Raw genomic sequence first — 15,849 nt, 5'->3', positions numbered from 1 at the left:
GGCACCCACATCAGATTTCATGTCTTTCTACAACTGTCTCCAAGCACTTTCATGCATTGAAATGTTCTGGCCGTTTGGTAATACTGTGTTCCCACAGGGTCTACATAAAAGAATAGGTTTCATGCATTCTCATTTGAAAACCACACTATGGTTAACTACAGGGAACATCTCAGATATGCAGGAGATTGTAATGTGCAAAGTACCTGAGGTCTTGTTTAGGAAGCATAGTATCTTACCACAGTGCATTTTTCGCAGGACTAAGAAAGACTGTAAGACTAAGAAAATAAGAGACTTAGTCATTCACTGCTCAATGTTTGGTTTTGGTTGTAGGAGACCTTCTTCATTATCCCAAACTGGATGAAAAACAATGTTCACTGACCCACATTGTGGTGCCAAAGTTGTTCATATTACTAAATTATCTTAACAAAAAGCTTCAGCCATCATCAGCTCAACCAGCTGTTTTCATGACAGCGGCATCTCTTCTCCCTGTGCCCAACAACCTCAGCTGGATATGAACGGAGGCAGCAAACAAAATCTGAAATAACAAATAACGCATTACTAAAAAATCTAAGATAGTCACATCCAGCATTTTATTAGACCGCAGTCTGTTAAAATTCCTCTATTGTTAAGATGTGTGCACTGGACCAGGGTGTAATTTAAAATATACTTGAAGTTAATGCATTGTATGTATGCATGTGGTAAAATAGTGTTAGAGAGGACAAACATTAATTTCAGTCATATTTCCAAATGACACAAAGAAATATGATCTACAGGCAGATGGCCAGCAAGTTACACAAGCTGGAACCTGAATGTGTTAACAGAAAGTGCAGTGTACACTCTAGCAGAACCATCCCAATCTGAAAAATGCCTCCTTTCTCCTCTCCTATTCCTAGACGTCCAGCCATTTCCTCCAGTTCATCTTCAGTCTGAGAAGCTGCACCATCACCTCTGCTCTGCTTCTCACTTGTGTAACGAGTCTTTGCCATTTCTGTCCTTTTTTTCTTGTTTCAGTCTAGTTACCCACACCGAGGACTTTCTTCATGTGCTCATACACAACGTAGGAGATGCTGACTGCAGGAATGACTTTGAGGAAGTTGGGGGTGATGCCGCGATACAGGCCCTGTACACCTTCATGAGATATGATGTACTTGAACTGGCCCGCCATCGTCAGCTTGGGTTTACCCTCATCAGTGGCTGCAAGAAGAGAAGCAACAGAGGTTACAATGGTTCTCAGAAGGAACCAATCCATTGCTGTTCATGCTCAGCATGTTTGTAATAAGTCAGAATAGGCTACCTTGCGCCTGCATGCGTGTGCGGATGAGAGCGAGAGGATAGGATGCCAGCTGACCACAAGTGCTGGAGATGGTGCCACAGCCCAGCAGGACCAAAACTCCTGGATCTGCTGAATTTACACAGTACCTCTGGAGCCAGGCGTTCTTCAAAGTCTTACAGCATGAGCAGGGAGAGTGTGGAAAAATAAAGGAGAAGAGTGGTGAAGTCATAAGAGGTCATCCGTGCCACACATCAGTCAGTGCCGCAAATCACTCGTTTCAAGAGTGTTACCTCAGTGGACTCACCAAAGATTCTTTATCGGTAACACTGGAGGGACTGGATTATAAAATAGAACCCTGGTTTCCTTTTCCCAGTAATGTCCCATACACTTTTACCACACACAACACTAGCAAAGACAAGCAATGGAATCACAATGCAGTTTGGCAACACATGATGTCACCACGTTCAAAGTTAATGAGAAGCATTTCCGTTAAAGCCTCCAATGCATATGTGTGAGTGTAGTAAGCAAAGAATGTAATTCGTTATCTAAACCTTGTATTCCTTCATTTACTAAATCATTTTATATTTATGTTTTACTGAGTTCTTCTAACTGGTTGTTAACTTGTAGTGAATTAGGAAACAGAAATTTAAACCATCAATAAAATGTATGATGTGCAGAAAAACTATGATGATATATATGTTACTGCAGGAAGTTCCATTCCATCATATTTACTGTGTAAAACATGATTTGGAGAATCTAACAAGACAAGACAATTAAATACTGTTCGCAGGGGAGCGACATGAAGCAAGAGTCCGACTCAGCCGTTCCTCCTGTCCTCTGTCCTCTCCTCTCTCTGCAGCTGCTGTGATTCACTGTGGGTAGCACTGGTGGGGTGGGGGAGTTTACCAGATTCACTCTAAACTAACATAATCACTCAGACTATACAGACAGACAGCTTTAATTTGAGCTTCTTAATAATGCTGTTCTACATGTGTGTTGAACAGGGGCTTTGATAATTGACCCCCTCAACTCCAACGCCACTTCACCTCTTGACCGCTGCATGGGTGTGTGTGTGTGTGTGTGTGTGTGTGTGTGTGTGTGTGTGTGTGTGTGTGTGTGTGTGTGTGTGTGTGTGTGTGTGCGTGTGTGTGCATATGCAGCTCTACCCCAGGAGCAGAGGACAGAGAATCAGAGTGAATGGGAGCAGATCTAAACGAGACTTTGTAATTAATCACGGCCAATTGAGACCGGGAATTTGAATTTAAGGCCATAACCAAGTAACTGTCAGGACAAATGACTACAAAGCTCAGTAGAGCTGAGGGGAACTGTGTAGTTGATGATCATTTGCTCTGGGATCACCACTACAACACAACAAGGCTCTCTCACAATAGACTTATCAAATGTCATTGGATATAATATTATTGTTATGTTGCTTTAATTAAGAAATGTAATGGTTAGAAATGTCAATATCCAAATCTAAAGCATTGCTGTATTCAGTGTGTCTATTCTCTCATCAAATGATATCAGAGAGTGGCACAGTATGTCAAATAAACTCTTTTTGTAAAGTTTTAACTGTCACTCTTTTATCTCACACAACTGCTGAGAATTTAACAAACCTCTTAAAGTCTTTGGCCTAGATTACAACCTTTTTATTACTGTACATTTTAGTTCCAACACCAGTTAGAGGCCTGTTCCCTTACACACGCATTACAGGTTCAGACACATACCTCATATACAGCCAAGTCAATGCCAGCATAGGGGATGATGCCCAGGGTGTTTGGCAGGTAGCCCCTGTAGAAAGCTCGGACCCCCTCTTTCTTCAGGATCTGTCGGGCACAATCAGCTAAACCTGAGTATTGTCCCGTCTTCCTTAATGTAAGACGAGTCTTCAGCACCTACCCAGCAGAGGGGGACAGGAGAGGAGGAAGAAGAAGAAATAATGCAATTATTAAGTGAGCCTGTTTTTGTTGCAGGCTACATTGCTCACAACTTTGCAAATAATGTAAGAAATTATACAGTTTTTCTGCCTGATTTTTTGACTCGCCCACCTTCAGACTGTTGGATTCTGATGAATCTTCCGCTGATCTGGCATTCTATCCAACACTTGCCAGTGGCACATATCGTAATCCATGCAGAAACAGTGTTTATTTATCCACATCCCAGAAAATCTCCTCCAAATAGCCAAAGAAGCCTTTCAGCCAAAAGAGGTCTGAATCTGAAATTCAGCCTATTCCATTTTTCATAGAGATGAAACCCATTTGGTTCATTTTCATGTATCAAAGTAGTGCAGGCTTATCACATGACGAGGGGAGAGTTGATTGACATGGCCAAGCAGTAACTTTCATCTACCAGAATGCCTATTTTACTTCAACTGTCAGTTCCAATTCATATTTTCATATTGTTCATTCAGTTCACATACATCGTATCCTAAATGTGGTTCCGCTTGCATCCTCCACTCATTGTCACTGATATTCACTAATCTTTACCCACTTCTAGTTTTCATTTACAGAAAGAAAAAGAAATCACTCGTGGCTGGATCTCTGGTCCTGCCTGGTATTCATACGGCTCTAACCCTATACATCTCCTTAACTTCCTAACTGAAGCCTATCGTCTCCAAATCTGAACTGGAGATGATAATTCATGCTCTTATATCTCCCAGACTTGACTACAGTAATTGTCATACCTGCCTTACCTAATCGTCTCTGGACCGCCTACAAATGGACAAGATGACTGCTGAAAGGCTACTGACTGGATCCAGCAAGACGACCCACATCTCACTCATTCTATACCCTTCATATTGACATAAGATCTGCAGTCTCTGTGGATCCATCCAAAATAAGTTAAAAAGTAATTTATTCAAAATTTGCCAAACTTTCCTCTTTTTTTTAACGTGTGCAAATGCTTTGTCTGTTTCTTTTATTCTTTAACTTTAACAACTGTACTCTTGTGAAGCACTTGCTCCATTGAATAAACTTTACTTACTTTATTAATACTCATGGGATCCAGTCTTAATAAAAACTCTGCATTCATGCTAAAATGTGTCACTGACACAATACAACTTTGGGGAGTTTATTCATATCAAAACTGGGGTCCTAATCTTTTAAACATGTAATTCAATGACAACATCATATCTTAGTTGAGAGGAACCCTACAATTAAAGATTGGGAATATACATAACATACAGAGAAAAGAAATAGAAAAAGGGAAAAATTAAAGAAACTAATCCTGAAGGGGGAAAGACTGAGAAATCTACCCAATTTTTAAACTGACCTCCATTGGGTAGATGATGGTCTGGGCAGTAGCTCCTGCCAGAGAGCCAGCAATGAACCTCTCCTGTACCCTCAAACTGCCCCCCTCTTTACTGCCCCGGATCACCCACTTGATCTGGAGTAAGAGAAGAGGAAGGAAAGGAGGAGGAGATGACATAATGCACAGTCAAGAGGTGGTAATATTGGAATTTGCAGCATGAGATGAAGTTAGTGCAAAGGCATCCACATCATTTTATCATCCTGACATGATTTCCTTTTTTTATTTCTACAATGACTAAAGCAAACTGTCAATGCTAGCTGTCAGATTCCCACTTTAGTGATTGATATGAATGTGCTGACCTGCTCATACGCCATAAACTTAATGGCAGATTCAGGGGCAATCTTGAGGACATTGATACCATTTCCCCTCCAGAGTGACACGACGCCTCCCTCTTTGACCATTCCCCTCAGTCCAGACCACAGATTAATCCCTCGAGACGCAGAGCCGTGTACCTGGACACACCAACAAGTGCATATCAGTCATGTCATTACGACCTGCAAGTTACAAATATTTAAAATGTCCCTGTAGGCAGAATGGCCTTTGTGATAAGGCAAAGAAGGTGGATAGTAGGTATTTCCAACAGGTACGAGAGAAAAAACTGAACAGGAAGGAAAAGGAGATGTTGTACCAGAAGCTTGGAAGCTCCCGAAAATGTAATTCAAGAAACAGAAATCCTTAGGCTGCTGTTTAGCAGGATTATGCAAAAACTAATTAACACATTTTTTGAAACTTGGTGGAAGGGTGGGCTATGGCCTAAGGAAATTGGTAAATTTCTCAAGAAATAATGTAGTAATCTAAAAAAATGAAGCATAAGAAAAGTGCTAATATCGATAATGAACCGGATATTGTGAATCAAAATAAGTATTTTATTGGGGTGATCTTACGCTCTGGCACTCAGAGAGCGATATAGTTCAGGATTGAATACTACTACTCCACCACAAACGGCTAAGGGACATATCTGACTCTGTAGCCGTTAAGTACTCCTCTGTGCTCACCAGCTGTTCTCTAGCTAGGTCTCTAAGTGTGCTAGGGAGCAGGTAGTGGATATTAAGTTTATCAGCGCTCTTTCACTGAAATCACCTTTGTACTGTAGCACTTATCAGTTTTCTTTACAATTGCACGTTGGAAAACAACAGTGAGCTAAACGATGTTATAAAACTGCAGTACTGCAGAGTACCCGTTTCACATATAGTCTTCTGCCCGATTATTGATATTGAAATATCAATTATAGCTGCTTCAACACTGAACTACTGCTGTGTAGAGAGACATTGGTTATTAGGTTTCAACCTTTTATCAGTAATCACAGAGTTTCTTATTCGACTTTAATAAATGAGTAGGAGGTTTGCAGGTGCTGATCAGTGTTATTCCTCTGTTACAGTATCTAAATGGTTTGTGATCATTTTTAACATGGGCAGAGCAAACCTTTCTCTGTGTTTTTGCTAAGAACGCTTAAACCACCCACCCAAACTACCCACCATGTGCTTTATTTCATTTCTCTAAGCGAAGTGAAAAACACAGTGGGCTTCAGCCTTGAAAAACATTTTGCTACATGCACACACAAATGTGTAGTATCACTTTCATTATACACAGAGTTTTCACTCAGTTTTTTTACAAAACCAATATATTATTTTACAATTTAAATACAAAGATTAGGGTAAAGTGGGGAACATGCAACATGCTTCTTTGCAAAAATAATAAGCAGCTTGAGACACAACCACACATACTGTAAAATATAAAGTATGGTTTCCATTACATTACTCAATACTTAACAAGCCTGTCTATCCCTGAGCGTTGAGTCTTTGTATCTGGTTGGTGGATGTGAGATGACTGACCTGCAGGAAGACTTTGAGGCGATCCAGAGGAGCGGTTCCTGTCCGGGACACTGCCCCTGCCATGGCTCCAGCCACCAGCTGCCTCCACACTAGACCTGACCGCCGCTCCCGCGCTGAGAACTCATCGGGCACTGTCAGATGTTCCCCAATGTCAAACATCTATTGCAACATTAGAAATCAAATGCCCAATCTTTATTTGTTAGTAGACCCTTAAGTATATAGAATATGGGTATTGCCTATCTTTATTCAGCCTTTCAGTTTGAGATTTGATTGATTCCATGATCTGATTTTGTAATGCTTTCACTCAAAACCCTGCACTTGCACTCAAATATACACTGTTTTTGCTTAGATTTGCTCTGCTTGTGCTCAAATTGTGCACTTGCACTCAGATATTTTGTTGCTTGGACAGATTTCCTGCGCTCCAGTTTGAGCTCTTCTCTCGTGAAACGTCTGCTGCTCATTTCTCCTCCGCTCAAGGATTTTTTCTTCTGTGCTTGGAGTTGTTTTTGAAACAAGTCTTTCCAAATTCCATTACCAAATCTAAACACAACCAGGAGCTGTTTGAGTACAAGTGCAGGGTTTTGAGTGAAAGCATTACAAAATCTGAACATTCAATCTAGTCCTGCTATCAATCTAAAAGTCCATGCTCTTGAATAAAGATAGTAAAAAAACATAAAAGAACTCATTTTACTATATCAAACTACCTCAGACTATTTAATCTTTATCTGTCTTTATAATTATTGATAAACACAGCAGTGTTGTTGAACCACTTTTGTGCCCAATCACCTGCTTGGTTTTTTTGTTACACTTTGATAAATAGTGCTACGTCCTGCTTATGTTCTCAGACGTATAAAAAGTATACATACTGTCAGGATGTCATCACTGTCATTACATTACTATCAATGGAGCCCAGTTACTCACATGGGAGTGCTTCCAGTGGTGGACAATCTCCTCCATGTTGTGGAAGGGGTTAAACAGGAAGTGATCTCGCCATTCATTCCAGTCGATGGTCGTAGTCCCATCCCTGTCCATACTGGGGGAGAGCATACAGGACAGGGCTATCAGCAGATTACTCCCCACTTTTGCTTCATTACATGGTACCATGAACGTTTCAGTGACTCAAATGATGACCCAGGCCAAGAATTCCCTCAGAATTACACTGTCTATAGCGAATTTTGAACTACAGATCTATTTAGAATGTATAAATAGCCTATCTAACATTAATAAATCGATGATTAATCCTTAATTAATGCACCGATCATTTTTGGAGAAAAATATATACTATCATACAATATCATGTTTTACCTAAGATGTGAAAACATAACGTAATTATATATGCTTTCCTAGTCTTGAGTACAGTTTTACATTCACCCATTTACACAGTGAATCTATGTGCAGCACTTTTCTCTATGAGAAGGGGCAATTTTGGGTTCAGTATCTTGCCCAAGGACACTTCGGCATTCTTGTGCTTCTGTTCCTTATGTGCACCATATATGATCATTCCTATGCTGTTTTACTCTTTCAAGATTTCCCCATGACCCTTCAAAGACCAGCAGGTGCCTGTCTCTGCAGGAACCTGGGCAAATGTGGTGGGAGCACAGACAGCTCTCCTGACAGTGTCAAGGTCTCTGTCACCACTGTTCCATAAAAAATACACACAGACATGTCATGTGCAGTTTCACAGTTTCAAGATTCCCTAAAACAGCAATTAAAGTATAACATTTTAAAATATTTAAATTTTGGGGGTATTTTGGGTCACTTTAGAAAAAATCTTCAAATTTCTGGCTAAAACAACGACATTTAGGGTATTTTTACTGCTGTCAAATGTCAAAGTTGATCAAATTTGACCCGAACAGTATGTAAGTGTTAACTGAAGTATACTATGACTATTCATGAATAAATGCATTGTTCTTCTTTCTCTTGCCAAAAACTATTCAGAGACAACAACACCTTAACTTAGACAGTGACATTATGTTTGGAACTTCAACCTTTTCTGAACAAAACTCTAATATTAAATCAAACGGACAACTTTAAGATCTGGGAGCGGTAGGAAGCAGTGGTGGTGAGTTAAATGTTCTGTCAACATCACGGATATAAAATACATGGACAGTCATCTTTCAGCCACATAGTGGGCAAATCTCAATAAATTAAACAAAACCAGTATTATAAAAGTAGGATTAAAGGGATGCTCCTGGCTTCAGGAGTAGGGCACCTGCAGTAATTTATTTTTAGGATTATTTTCTGTCTGATATTGTACTGTTTCCTCTTCTCACACACAAACAATGCACCTCTGCAGTATTCTGGAGGCCTGCTGTGTGGTGACCTCAACTCCAAGTTTGTGCAGAGAGTGCTGGATCTCCCCCACGTCAATCCGACCTACCGGGCAGAGCAAAACAGAAAGATTTAAAGTTCAGATATTTAAAGAAGATAATCAGTGTATTTCACATGTATTACTGAAAAAAACGTGAGGATGAATTGGTGGAGAAGTAAAATATGTGTCTCTTTGTGCGTGTTTAGCGTGCCCACACCATCATTGTTGCGGTCAAGGCTGTGAAACATGAGCTGCAGCCTTTTCTCGTGAGCCCGCAGGTACTGAGAGAACTCCTGGAAGTCCAGCAGACCATCATGGTTGATGTCGCTCTCGAGGACGATCTGGGATCACAGAGACAGACCGTCAGTCGCTCAGCAGGGATTACACCGGGGTAAAGGGAGCTGGGGGTGGCGGTGGTGGTGGTGGTGGTGGGGGAGTAGAGCGTGAGGACAAGCCACTGTGCTCCCTGTGAGAGTAAAGACGTAAAGCACGTCCTACCTGGCTGCGAACATAATCTCTCCTCTCTTGATCGGGACACAGAAAGTAAGAGGACACAAGACTTGTTATTGGGCAAAGAGAGGTGGAAAACACATTTGTGTACTTCTATTCTAACTAGAAATAAAACATTCAATTACTTCTTGTATTTTCATTGCTGTTTGTTAGTTTTGTTTGTTAGCAGGATTACGCAAAAAATACACAAAACTGAGTTTAAACCTAGACTGGGTAAAAACAACATAATTTGGTTTATGTGGACAGATATGGCATCCATGTGTATTTGCATATAAATCAAGGATTTGAGATCAGATGACAAGTGGTCACAAGAGACAGTTTCAAGATGCATACTAATGTCAGGTGTGAACAGAAGAACTTAGAACTGTCCAATTAGGATCACATCTCTCAGGACGGATGTTAAGGTCTGAACAGTGCCACTGATAAAGGAATGTGGCCAAATGTGGTCTGAGTGATCCAATCTCATTGGGTTTGGGGTACTTTCAAACCTGTACTCTCAGGAGTTGTACTGTAATCGGATTAGCTGAGATGAATGTTACAGTCTATTTTCCTGGTAATGGAGCCTGCACTAGCCTGCAGTAATCACATTCAAAGTTTCTGTTTGATGGACTTTTCATCATGCAAAATGAAGGACACAAAACTAAAGAAACATAAACTGTGGTTATGATTGTGGATTGCGGTGTGTGCAGGTGCCTCTGCCACAAACATTTTCTTGTGAGAAGAGGATGAGTCTGATGAAAAGCAAGCAGTGAGAACCAAGCAGGCAAAGCACCCCCTAATAAGGGGTGCTGATCTGTGACTGTCTGTGACCTCCACAAACATAGGGTCTGCAGCTCTGCTGTAACCTATCCAGCAAAGGCAATACTTACAAAAAGAGGAATTACAAGTATTATTTCATATTAAAATATGGACACGATAGTACAAAATGAATATTTCATTCATCTTCTGCTCTAAATCTCTGTCTTTGTTACCAGGATACTGAAAACCTGTCATCAAAACTTGCAGTGAAATATAGAGGAAGAATTGGCCATATAGCACAAAAAACAGTGGAAATTATAAAGTAGTAATCTTACGAGAACAAAGTCATAATATTATCAGAAAAGTCGTATAGGCTAATATTACGAGAATAATTCATAATTTTACAAGAATAAAGTTGTATTAATACGATAATTAAATAGTAATCTTGCGAGAATAAAGTCGTAATTTTAGAAGAATAAGTTAGAGTGCTATTTATTGACCTATTATACCCATACAAGTCATGTCCCATGAAACAACAGAGCAACACCTATAGCAAACAGTACAGATCATGGGACAATAACAACAATAACAAACAAGGACATTTCTTTTTAGAACAATCTACATTCTATTGACTGGCATAGTGAAGTAGCCTATAGTAGCTAGCAGCTCAACATAGAAAGTCATGACGACTACCAAAACCTATAGAAACAACTACTACTACTACGTTGCTACATCCTGCTTGAAAACCTGCTTTGTTGGTAGATGACAGAATTCGCATATCCATGACATAATTACATCACATATGCATTCTACCTATCGTCAGCCAGTGTTGTGCAAGTTCACACCTCTCATGAACTAGTTCAAAGTTCAGTTCATACAAGTAAACATGAATAGTTCACGTTCATAGTTCACCATTTAAATTCTGAACTAGTTCATAGTTCAGTTCATTTCATAGTTTTAAGGTGGAAAGTGAGAATGAAAGACTTAACTTGTTTTTTAAAGAAACCTTTATCCATCACTACCCCTTGCCTTAAACTGTACTTCATATGTATCAATTCCTAAAAGAAATGTTTTTTTTAATTATTTATTCATACCCTGCACAAGTTTGTCTACCTGTTGCTGGGAAATCATACCCTTGAAGGCTGCAGACAATGTGGTTTGGGTCATTTGGGGCTGTTGGCAGGGGGTCTTGGTCTTTTTTTGACTTTCAATTACTTGGAGATAACTTTTTAGGCTAGCTGGATGCTTCAGCTCCACATGCCGTTTTAAATTAGATGCGGATGAGGCTGACGTCGGGACTTGCTTTTTCAGCGCAGGACGACACAATTTGCACAGAAAGGTGAGATTTTTACTGTCGGAATCTTTATCAGACAGTGTGTAAAAATCCCGCAAATAATAATAAGGTGCATCGGATGTAGTCGCTGAGTCTGCGTCTCTGCTTTCACTTGCCATTTTTATATGAGGCCGAGAGCTGTTGTCTTGGAATACGTTGCTTGTTTGGACTACATGTGTGTGCGATGAATCATGGGTAACGTAGTGCGAAGTCGAGTTAGTTGGTTTCGGTTAGGCTACATCGCGGACATTGTACGGGCACTGAGCAACGACATGGTGCAAGCATTCGATTTAGACAGCGTCTCTCCTCAGGAGAAGGAAAACATTCCGTAACGTTTCAGCTAGACCTCAGATAATATGAACGTGTTCACCGTTCAAATTCATTATTTGTCATTAAGTTGCGTTCAGTTCATCGTTCTCATAAAAATGAACGTGTTCAATGAACGCGTTCTTTTGAACTCGTTCATGCACAACACTGTCGTCAGCTAATTTCATCCCTTATCTGTTTGCTTCTGTCCTCCGTTCTGTGCTCACCTATACAGTATTCTAATACAGATTCTCATTTTCATGTTTTGCTGTTTCTGTGTCAGATAATGGATCAAGTATGAAACGGTGACTAAAACATGAGCCATTAAGATGACATGTTAACCAGCTGCCACTTCACTGTCATTTCCAACCACACACATAAGTTAAAGACATCAGCTGTTCTGGGATTTCAGCCACTGATTTACTGATCGGTCAGAGTAGACTAGAGTCGACTAGATCACATCTACATCGGCTTCTCTGCAGTCAACTGAATGAGAACATTTCTGTACACGAGGCTTGATGTTGTAACTTGTGCCAGTTCATTTTGAAAGAGTAACAGCCAACGGAGAAACAACATCACTCAGCTGGCTGTATTTTTATGCATAAAGCTGAAAAATGGTGTAGCCTCACCAGTCAGTCAGTCACATACATCCAGTCAGAGATCCAGTGAAGTGATGGGAGAGCTAGACTGACAAATCAGTTGACAGCTAAGGTCAGCAGGGGAGCAGATTGTTACAGACTGTTAAAATATTCATCCACAGAGGGTTCGATTCCTCTGCAAACTGGAACAGGTTGTCTTTATATGGTCTTAAAACCAGGCCACAGAAATTAGTCTCACAGAGATTAATGACTTGGAATGGCAGTCGCCCCAAAGTCTGAGACTTGACGGCACTGTTTGGTTTTTTCACACTAGAATTAAAAGCCCTTAAAATTCCTTACATCACTGTGGCGTCATAAGTAATAATGAAGGATTCTCAGCATTTTAAATACGATATTGTGTAATGATAATGCTGCACTATATGCTAATTTGAAGAATCATTGCCACAGTTAATATGATCATATATAAACTACATGAACAATGTTAAATGTGTCTGCATACAGACAAAGACTAAATATATAGTAGTAATAATAGTTTAAAATAAAATGAAGGATGCCCGGGATTGTTCATGCACACTCTTCCTCATTGTCATTGCTTACTGTGACCACACAGTCAGTCACTGGACTTTTCTAACCTTCTATCTTACACCCGGTGCAAAATGGCGCCAAGCACAACGCAACCATCTGTGCCAGTTTCAGAATGACGCAGTTGTTTCAATGGCAAATGCACTCCAAGAACCTGTACGCCTGTGGCTGTGTTGGTCTAATAGTGAGGTGTGGTCGAGCACTTTGCAATTTGAGGCAGTGGAAAGTGACTGCACTTTTGTTTATTTGAAGATAGTCATATTTTCGATATTATGTAATCATTATTTATATATCTTTTAAAATCAAAATCAAGTGTAAGACACTAAGTATTCAACATCATTTTGATAAGTAAGTGATATTATGAGGTATGGGAAGTCTAAACTATGACATAATCACTCAAGTTTTTTCAAATTTAAACTTTGTGACTTTATTTTCATCCATTAGTCTTCTCCTTTCCAAGTGTGCCTTCCATACACATGGTCGTGAGGCTGAGAACTCGAAGCCCCATGGATAATGATGAAATGAATTTTGGTATGAAATCTCAATGCAAGAATTAAAAGACTGGAATGGAACTATTTTGTTTGACTTTATCGAAGGATCATTATTTATGAAGAGAAATCAGACATTGCAATGCCAACTCTAATTCTCCAGAATCCTGTCTGAGTGATTTGATTTCATACACAGGTTAGAATTCAAATCTTACTTCAATTGTAATTGGTAACGGTTATGGTTTGTATTTATGTAGCGCTTTTCTGGTCTTGATGACCACTCAAAGTGCTTTACAGTACAGTTTGCCGTTCACACATTCATACAACACTTTCTTTTTCTATGAGGGGTGAATCGGGGTTCCGCATCTTGCCCAAGGACACTTCGGCATGCAGATGGGGAAGATTGAGGATGGAACTGCCGACATTCTGGTAGACGACCGCTCTACCCCTCAGCCACAGCCGCCAACATTCTTTCTTTCTTCCTCGAAACTACTCATTGTTTCTTATTGTAAGAAGCAAAGTAAGGTGGAAGGGAACAGGAATGTGAATTGTTCACATTACAGAAAGGCTTAATTTAGATGATTTTGTTGTATTAAAATAACAATTCACATTCCTTACACAGTGCACAGTAGGTGTGAGACGAGTGCAAGGCGTCAAATCTACAGTAACAGCGCAGCACGAAACAAAAAATAAAACAGGAAGAATTAATCCAAGGCAAATTTAGGATGACTTTACGAGGATTACCTTCATTGTTATAAAGGCCTAATTTTCCTTTTTTGTTACCATCGTAACATGTCATGTTCATGGTAGAGCCTAGACCTTGGTCTGCTGCGTTTCTAACACCCCAAGTAATATTTATTGTTATAGTTGTAATATTATTTTGGATTTGGCTGCAACACTGTTTACCCCTGAGACTCCAAAAGTGTATGTGGACTCACATTTTTCCGTGAACTATCCCTTTATGTTATGATATAAATGACAGTGATTGTTTATGTAGTCTCTATATGAGGATATATTTGATGGCAGATTGTGATCACTGCCAGCCATTACCTTAAAACCTATGTTCTTCATATGGGAAGTGGAGTTCACAATATGCTTTGGTGTTCAGATGGTTAAACTTGTGTTCTTACAAGTTGTTGCTTGGCATCTGATAACAAGAACTGTTAATGATTTATCCCCCACTTCATCTTAAATGTGGTCAAGTAGTTGTTGAACCCTGCAGGCAGCAGGCAACCTTGTACAGTTCAAACTGTTGATTTACACTCAATGATTTCTATCCTTTTTCTTTATTATGCTATGTAAAAGTTTAAATCCAACGATCAGACTGCGACATCGAGCTTTTCAAAATAAAACCTCAGGTTGTTGCTGCATGGCAATAAAAGAGACATTCTGTCCCCAATCAGAAGACAAGCTGATACTTCAATGACACAAGTGGCTGATCAACATGTGGATGAAGCCACTACACAGACCCTCCCCCCTTCATACAATATGTACAGAGGATAGTGTAATGAGCTGATCCTCCCGGTTTGCAACAGGCTGATGTTACTAGGCTACAGCTGCCTCAGTTTACCCTGCATGTGCACCTGACCTACAGCATCAGCCTGTGTCACTGTCCCGGAGTAAAAAACCCCTCTGGTCCCCTCACCTCCTCTGCCTCTCCCCGGTGTAAACCACGGGCTGCCAGTCCGGTCCTCAGCTCGCTGACGTCTACTCTGCCATCTTTATTCAAGTCCAGCTGCTCGAACAGCTCCGCATATCTCCTCTCTCTGTCCGGGTCCAGGGACGCTGCGCACTCTCCGCTCCCCTCGTTCCCTCCGCGGTTTCTCCGGGCGCTGAACCCCTCCTCGTCTCCGCCCATGTGAAAGAGAGAGAGCCGGTGGTCGGTGCTGATCGGCCGGTAGTGTCACAGCCGAGCATAACAGAGTCAGCGCCGAGAAGAGCGGACCGCTGCCTCACACCGGGGAGGGGGACGCAGACCGGGGGGGGGGGCAGAGCGGGGCTGGTCCCGGGTGGGTGGATGGATGTGGCTCAGACGAGCTCGCGTGGGATTAATCTGCGTGTCCGTTTCACCCTGTCACACCGGCACGCGCAAATCCACTCACTCACTCAGATGTATTAGTTTCCGAAGCTCGTGACCGACCGAGCGGTTTTACCGCAGTCCGTCAAACCAGCGCTGACACTTCTGCGTGCGCGCCAACACGGTCTATCCACTGCAGCCGCCCGGTTGTGTCTGTGCCGGTGCAGTCGGTCAGAAACGAAGATCCACTGACATGGAGGGAAAGTGACTGACACGCATTTAGATCCACACGTGAATCCGCCTCCTCTCTGTGACGCACGCGCTTCTGCCGCAACTGATACGCGTGACATTTTACGCGCACGCGCTCACATTAGTTCGCGTGGTGGGATGGTGATATAAAAGGACTACAAACAAGTCAGACTGTGAGATGAATTATTTTCATTTATTTATTTATAGTCCCAACATGATAAATCCACTGAGAATCATATGAGTCTCAAAGATGAGTCAGAACTGTGCCATTAAGTCAGGGTCTATTATTATTTATTAGGATT

The 15,849-nt window shown here is 41.0% G+C and overlaps 1 protein-coding gene across 3 annotated transcripts; it reads right to left on the bottom strand.

Annotated features, from left to right (window-relative positions):
- Positions 1-231: 231 nt before the first annotated feature.
- slc25a23b (solute carrier family 25 member 23b) lies at positions 232-15,339 on the bottom strand. 3 transcript variants are annotated; one of them, XM_034593249.1, is made up of 10 exons: positions 14,927-15,339; positions 8,943-9,066; positions 8,703-8,790; positions 7,336-7,447; positions 6,415-6,573; positions 4,882-5,034; positions 4,544-4,657; positions 3,001-3,168; positions 1,295-1,445; positions 232-1,194 (listed from the first exon to the last, which is right to left on the bottom strand). In XM_034593249.1, the coding sequence occupies exons 1-10, from the start codon at positions 15,137-15,139 to the stop codon at positions 1,013-1,015; spliced, it is 1,464 nt and encodes a 487-aa protein (XP_034449140.1). In that variant the 5' UTR covers positions 15,140-15,339; the 3' UTR covers positions 232-1,012. The 3 variants fall into 3 exon arrangements, with proteins under 3 accessions (XP_034449140.1, XP_034449141.1, XP_034449142.1); XM_034593250.1 differs by lacking the exons at positions 8,943-9,066; positions 14,927-15,339 and adding an exon at positions 8,924-8,942; XM_034593251.1 differs by lacking the exons at positions 8,703-8,790; positions 8,943-9,066; positions 14,927-15,339 and having other exon boundaries at positions 6,415-6,545; positions 7,336-7,439.
- Between the last annotated feature and the right edge of the window lie 510 nt (positions 15,340-15,849).

Source organism: Hippoglossus hippoglossus, chromosome 8, assembly GCF_009819705.1.
Source record: "Hippoglossus hippoglossus isolate fHipHip1 chromosome 8, fHipHip1.pri, whole genome shotgun sequence".
In the NCBI taxonomy this organism is placed as follows: domain Eukaryota; kingdom Metazoa; phylum Chordata; class Actinopteri; order Pleuronectiformes; family Pleuronectidae; genus Hippoglossus; species Hippoglossus hippoglossus.
This window is presented reverse-complemented; position numbering and strand designations above follow the sequence as displayed.

Bases quoted from the DNA above. Each gene is read 5' to 3' on its own strand.
- slc25a23b (XM_034593249.1), bottom strand. From the start codon at position 15,139: ATGGGCGGAGACGAGGAGGGGTTCAGCGCCCGGAGAAACCGCGGAGGG. The intron at 9,067-14,926 runs GTGAGGGGACCA...CTGTGATCCCAG, and splicing joins ACCGGGGAGAGGCAGAGGAG to ATCGTCCTCGAGAGCGACAT. The intron at 1,195-1,294 runs GTAGCCTATTCT...CTCTTCTTGCAG, and splicing joins CACACGCATGCAGGCGCAAG to CCACTGATGAGGGTAAACCC.